We start from the raw sequence: 7,067 nt of genomic DNA on the forward strand, positions 1-7,067 counted from the left end.
TACTGATCACCATATAGATCCAAGAAGACATAATCTGGAATTTGTAGCAATATATTTTCTTAATTTCCTGACTGATCAAGTATTTAAGAAATCAAATCAAGTTCTTATCAAAGAGAACAGATACTTGTAGACGTGCACCAAATAAACAATATGCATTATCAGATCCTTATTTCATTTATGAAATGGCTTCGCTTTTTTCTTATTATCAAATTAAATGCTTTACTCCCAACTCTGTCTGTACCAAAATCCAGAAAGGTAATTTGTTTTATGCCCTCCCTCACCTCCCCTATAGAAAGAACCAGGAAGAACCAGGTTTGTTGTGATGCCAAACAACGGATTTTCCAAAAAAATGTCATACATGAGACGACATGGTATAAATGAGAGATGCAGACTTTCTTCCCGTGAAGAAACAAAAAGATATGAACGTGGGTGTTGACCTGTGCGCCGCGGCTCTCTCCGTACCACCTGATGGGCCTGGCACCCTAGAGTTCGGTCTGCTTAGCAGCGGTTTTGCAGAGATCTGGGGGGAAGAAAGTTACACAACATCACTCTCACATTTAATCACAGCGTGTGAGTCACTAACTTTCTGCAAAACCCCACATTTTTACGGAAGCATATTTTAAAGCCTTTTTTATCGTGGAAATTTTCAAATACACACACAAGCAGAAAAAAGGGTATAGTCTACTCCCTCGGACTCCAAACCTAGCCTCGACACCTGTCAAGGCTGTGCTATTCTAGTCCCATCTTCCAGCCTTTTTTTCCTGGAATATTTAAAACCCCAAGCCCAGGGATCATACCGCTTTGCCCATGGCCTTGGGAGTATTTAAGGAATGCTTTAAATTGGGGCACAGCACGCCTGGCGTTTATCCCAAGGAGCAGAGAGGCAAGGAGATGCTCTAACACACACTCCTTTTCCAACTGGAAGCAATTCATGCCAATTCTCTTTAAAAAGACTACGGATTATCTTAACTACATCGTTTATTTAAAACAGGAATATACCGACCTTTGAAAGTAATCATTTGGCATATTATCATTCAATACTATCATTGGGAAGGCTGCACAGAAAGGTAAAAATGCTTTTCCTTTAAATGCAGGCAAAACATTTCAAGATACTTGGTGCCTTATTTCCTGTGTTGCCTTCAAATGATCATGTGACAGATTCGTCAGTCTAACGGTTTAAATGTTCAGATTTACTATGAAAGCAGAAGTGACGTGCGTCCAGAAGACATTTCTGTCTTTGCTTCGACACCGTCACACTCTAGCTAATGACGACCCCACAAACCACAGACTACCCATTCACCCATGAGCTAGAGTGTTACGTTCTCTACCATCAGTGGAATATAGCTACACTTTTTATCATGACCCAATTATCTTATTAAGATTTTAAAACATCATCTTGACTTCAAGACGTTAAAATGACAATCTGGCAAAGCCTGGGTCACGGGCCACAAAATATTCCATCAGGAAAATCTAATGAGCTCACTTTTCTTCTTTTTTTTATTTTTGTCTACGGGAAAACCCCCCAAGATTACGTATGGGGTAGCCCTCTTATTCTGTCTTACACCCCAACAACGGGATGTATTTGGTGAACTTTTGTTTTATGCAGTGATTAAAGCGGCGGGGGTATCCACAGCCCCATCTGCAATCAGATCGTCTTTCACTGAGGTTTTCTTTACTGATTCAAAAGGTGGAACATAATGTTTGTGAAAATCCCACTGATGTGTTATTTTAACATCCAAACGGTCATCTTGAATGTAACAGATGTTTTCTCCATCCTCCCCCGTTTGCTGTTTGTGGCTGGGGGTGCACTGTCAGTCCTGATACTCCACTTAAGGAATCAGTGGACGGGAGGGATCTCTCCTGACGCACGCACACACCAAATCACCACGACGCAGTCTTCCAACACCTTACAATTTCATGTCAATTATACCTCATGAAAGCGGAAGTCTTAAAGTCTGTGAGTGTGCCCTCATCTGCGACTACATACTTATTGAAAAATTAAAGTGAATTGGCCTACGTGAAAGAGAAAAAAGCAAAATTCATATATAAACGCATATAAGAAATGCACGTGCACACACACATGCATAAAGTAGAAAAAGGGACCAACTTTCCAATTAAAGCTCTAGTTCTAGAAGCATCTGTTTAAGAGACGTTATCTCCCTAAAAATGGTCTGTAGACATTTTTGCAGACCTCAGTGGAGTGTCTTGGACACCGCAGCCTCTAGGTAGCATGTCACTGGTTAAGGCACGTTCAGAGCCTCTAGTACACGTATGTACACACACACACACACCCATGTCTTCCAAACATCTTTAAAACGAGGAGGTCCATCACAGTAAAGTTGCAGGACAACAGAACAAGGTAAAGTATTACCTCGAGAAGCAGGGCACGGACGCCGAGCTCACACAGGACACCTGCTACCCCATATAAACGTTCCGTGGGAGAGCGCCCCAGTTCTTCTACCGCGGGAGCGTCTCACCTTCTACGCGGTCATCTGAAACCGTCCCAATATGTTAAAACACACCGCTTCTTTGTTGTCGGGGTCCGCACATGCCATTTTTCTTACTGATGTGTTGCTTTAGCCTTTTCTGGCAATAATTTTTAAGTTTGAAAAACGTCCATCTTGCTATGGGCTGTTAACTTACTTCAACAGTAGCAGACTCGGGGGTGTGGGGGGGGAGTCTAGCCTCTTTTCAGGATTAACAAACCCGCAGTTTTTAACTGATATCCGTAACCTCCATAAATGGGTTTCACAGAGAAACCCAGCTTGGAGACCACGGCACTGTGGTGCAGTCAGAGACGGTTACCTCTGGGGTGGCTAGCTGGCCTTCTCGGGAGTCCCGCGGCTCTGATGTTTCTGTTTAGAGTGTAAGGACTTCACCAGTTTTCAAACAATTAAACGCTACTGAGAATTAGTTATCTAATGTTTTATGTTACACCAGTAGCCGTGTGTGTATCTTAGTTTCCCCTTATGCTCATATTTTCTCGGGGTTCACGTTTATTTTTCTTATTATAAATACGCAAAAGGAGTGAAAAGACATTACTGAACTCAAGTCAAACTGCGGCATTTAGGCACAGAGCCTTTCCCCCAGGATCTGATTATGTGGGTCAAGGGCTGCTGTAAAGACTTGGTGGAACTTTCTCAGGCCTGCCTGTAAGGTTTGAACAGGTGTCTATAGAGCAAATTTGTTGCATTTGCCACAGATGGTTATGATGCGTCCAAACCCTTTGTGAGGAAAAAACAGGAAAACAGACATTTTCTGGCTTGGTCATTGCATTTTTGCTTGTATCTTCAAGCATATGTACATCTCCAAATTGTTTGAAAAACTTCGAAAATACTTTCTTTGGGAAATCGAGGCTATGCCCTTATTGATGTGAATTTCACAACATTGCAACATTAGGTAACTGAACTCCAGGAGCCAGCTCTCCCCCACCCGGACGACCCTAGTCCCGGACGACCCTAACTGCGTCATGCCGTGTACTCTTCTTCAGACTCCCAACCAAACTGGATCGTATTATTATTTTTCAAACTGGATTTTAAGCAGAAAACAACCCTATTATCTACTCAGAGTAAGAAAACTTTTCCCTGTTAATGTGCATTTATAACTTTCTTCTTTAATAACTTTCAATGACATGAATATTTACCTACAAATGTGCAGTAAACATTATTTTAAGGATTTTGGCACTAAATTCGATACTGCGGATGCAGGTGCATTATACTTTATTATAAGCAATTGCTAAATATCTCAAGATTCTGCAATGGCGTAAAAGTACTTCCAGGACTTTAAATCACTGTCTTCATTTGCATGGTTCATTTTCTCCAAGATCTCTGAAAAGGCTGCCCAACTTGGCTACATTCTGGTAAGTGTTTTAAATAAGCATCATAGTGATACTCTCCTAGAGGGTTCACAGGCCACCAAACAGGTGGAAAGGCCAATGGTAGTAACATAGTTTCAACTTCGTAGGAATCAAGTTCTGTAATTTATCTAGCTTCTGAGTGTGTGTGTGTGTGTGTGGGTGTGTGTGTGAATATAACCCAAGTATTCTTTTCTACCCTCTGCCAGAAAGAAAGATATTTTAAGAACAAGTGGATTTCTGGGAAATTAACTTGAAAAACAAATATCCAGCTCCCCTTACCGATCAACAAACAAACAAACAAAAACCTTTTCAAAATCTCGCACTAAATAAAGATCCCACCTTCTGTCTGCAGGCAAGTCCTAAAGAGATTCTCCTTCCTGAGGCAGGATGGAGAAGCCCAGCTTTCTCGGAGTTTGGAAAGAGAAAGTGCTTTGGATCCGTCCGATTCTGATGAGCACGTGGTCCTTAACATCTAAGAATCTAGCCTGAGCCCCTTAGACTCTGCTGACAAAGCAGAGGCAAGAAGTGTCAAGGAGGGAGCTGGAGCCCCCGGAGCCCTGTGGTTTTGTTTGTTTGTTCTCTCCCACTCGGTGTCCTTCTGATTCAGTGGAGAGCCCTCGGTGGCAGGGAGAAAGCAAGGCGCCGTTTGAAAAAACATGGTGCGGCGCAGGGGGAGAAGGGGTGGGCGCGCGAGGACACATGTTACATCAGACACAGTACCTGCCTTTCCACTGCACAGCTTGTCAGCGAGGTGATGTGCCTCCTGGGCGATAAGGGAGAGTATCTCGTCTTCGTGCTCCTCTAGTATGGCCTCGCACTGCGGAAACGGAATCACAGCACAGGGGGAGAGACGCACACGGGGCGTCTGGTTAGAAGCGCTTACCAACATTTTCTTAGCTGAGAATAGAAAATCGGGTTGCCAAGGTGGCCCGTTTTTACTAGCCCCCTTGGTTTAAGACATCACGGCATTGGCTCGACCCCCTCTCCCCAGAATGTTAATTGCATCATTTTCCTGGGACTTAACCAACTGATTAGTGGTGTTGAAAGACGAGGGTAAGGGAGGAAACTAGTTCTTTGTATCTGTTCCTCTCCCTTAAATTGGAATGTGAGGACTAGGAAGAAATGGGTCTCCTAGGTGGGGCCGAAAAGTCTTAGCTTTGTTTTTGTTTGTTTTAGAACCCTTTAAAGAACACAGCTCCTTGGAAATGGTTAAACCCGGTTCCCTCAGATTTAACAGAATAATCCACGTTGTGGTTTTAAAACAGAGTCTGAAGTGTGAAAACAATCGCTGAAAGCCATCAAAACAAACCGGGCCTCAATCCCACTGTGGGTAACAGGCTTGACAGTTACTCGGGGAAGTTTCTTTTCCTACCATTTAGAGATCCGTTCATAATTTCACTCTGCTTCTACCTCCAAATCTAACTTTTCAGAGAAGAAGGGGCCCAAATTTGCCCAGACATTAAAAAAAAAAAATCTTCAACTCTAAGTGAAGTGTGTGTCTGTGTTAGAGACGCACAGGGCTACAGTTTCAGGAATTAGGAAGCTGCAGAAGGGCATTCACTCGAGACTTGCAAATCATTTTCCAAGTTCATTAAGCAAGACTTTAAAATTTTTCAATGGCCTTTAAAAATATTTAAATTCCACTATAATGTGTTGATTTAAAACCTGTGAAATGCAAGCACACTCACTCATTGCAATTTCTCTTCCACAGTACTTTTAACCTGGAATTATTGCCTCTACTTTTTAATTAAAATGAAATCTTCAAAAGTCAGCTAAAGCCCTTATTTCAGGGTTTCAGCATGCTTGACATTTTGGCCAATATGTGAACTTAATACATTTTTTAAACAGGCTTTCCCATCAGTTCGTCTGATTCAACAGCATTAAGTAAAGTGAAATATATTGGAATATATTTTGCCTGGCACATTCTAGCAACCCAGAGGCCAGCCTTCATCTAAAATAAACACTGTACTGGACGGAAGTTTGGCATTAAGCCAGCTATCATACCTAAGCCTTTGTTTAACTTAGTTTGTGCTAAAATACTTGAATTAACTCAGGAAAGAAATTCTCTCTCTTCTGTGAAGCCTGAAAGTTGGGGGGGGGGGTGAACGGATGATGTATGTCACTCTTCCTCTACCATTTGGCTGTAAATATTTGAAAGCAACATTCATTTTAATTTGGATTTTAACCTAGGAGCCACGACCCCTGAGTCTTTCTGTGGGAACCTGGAAGGGACTCCTCCCCAAGCCCCCACGGCACAGAAACACACAGACTGTGTCTCAGAGTCCCTGGGAGCTACCACAGCACTTTCTGGAAAATGTCTCCTGTCTCCAGAGCCCCCGTTAGGTGTCTCACATTCCTCAATGCCCAGTCACCACTGAAAAGGCAGGACCACAAAGCAAACATAACATTCGAATGCTCAGTGTCTCGCCTCCAAACTCACCAACCCAAGCAAATAGCGAAAAAGAGAAACCAGAGAGTGTTCTGGCGCCCAGGGTACACCTGCCCGGGAAGAGAGCTTACCGCGAATTTCAAAGGTCTGTAAGCATCAGAATAGAAATAGAATTTTTTAAATTCTTTGTATATTTTGTCTCCTTTCCTTGGGGCAAATCTCTTAAACGCCTTCTCCTTGGTCACGGGGTCTTCTTCCAGCTTGTACTCGTTCATCCGCTCGCACACGCCATCCAACAGGTCGGCCAGGAAAGCCTCCGAGCGGGCCAGGGGGACCTGCGAAGACAACACGGGCAGGGAAGCGGTCTTGTGCGCTCGGGGCGCGAGAGGGCTCGCGGGGAGGCACATGGAGACATTCGCCACCCCCGTGAACGCCGACCTGCGTCCCCCTTGCAGCAGAATGTCCCCCTTACAGAATTCACCAAGTGAGCGTAAAAAGGCGCTTTTGCAAAAGGGCGGGTGTTTGCAAGGGGGCAGGCAAAACCCTATATGCAAACTATAAAGTCCACTTGTGCGGGTCATCCTCCTGAAAAGTCCCCGAGCACGCACACGAAGGCACCGAGTACAGAAAATGGCTGTGATTATGGACTTGCAGGAGAGAGGGAGAGAGCGGGAGGGAGGGAGAGCGAAAGACGCGGAACCTAGAGAGGACGAGGGGCCAGGGAGGGACGGAGACGCGGCGAGGCAGCGCGCCCCTCGCATCTCGGACCAGCCCGGCGGAGCCCAGAGGTGCGCCCCGGGGCGCGGGTGCCCGGCCGCCGCG

At 44.4% G+C, this 7,067-nt stretch overlaps 1 protein-coding gene across 1 annotated transcript; it reads right to left on the bottom strand.

Moving 5' to 3' along the window:
* Positions 1-431: 431 nt before the first annotated feature.
* On the bottom strand, positions 432-6,622 carry CNPY1 (canopy FGF signaling regulator 1). The gene is made up of 3 exons (XM_044244662.1): positions 6,377-6,622; positions 4,577-4,673; positions 432-520 (listed from the first exon to the last, which is right to left on the bottom strand). Exons 1-3 carry the CDS (start codon positions 6,518-6,520, stop codon positions 483-485), a joined length of 279 nt encoding a protein of 92 aa, XP_044100597.1. The 5' UTR covers positions 6,521-6,622; the 3' UTR covers positions 432-482.
* Positions 6,623-7,067: the final 445 nt, after the last annotated feature.

The sequence above is a fragment of the Neovison vison genome, chromosome 4 (assembly GCF_020171115.1).
Source record: "Neovison vison isolate M4711 chromosome 4, ASM_NN_V1, whole genome shotgun sequence".
Classification (NCBI taxonomy): domain Eukaryota; kingdom Metazoa; phylum Chordata; class Mammalia; order Carnivora; family Mustelidae; genus Neogale; species Neogale vison.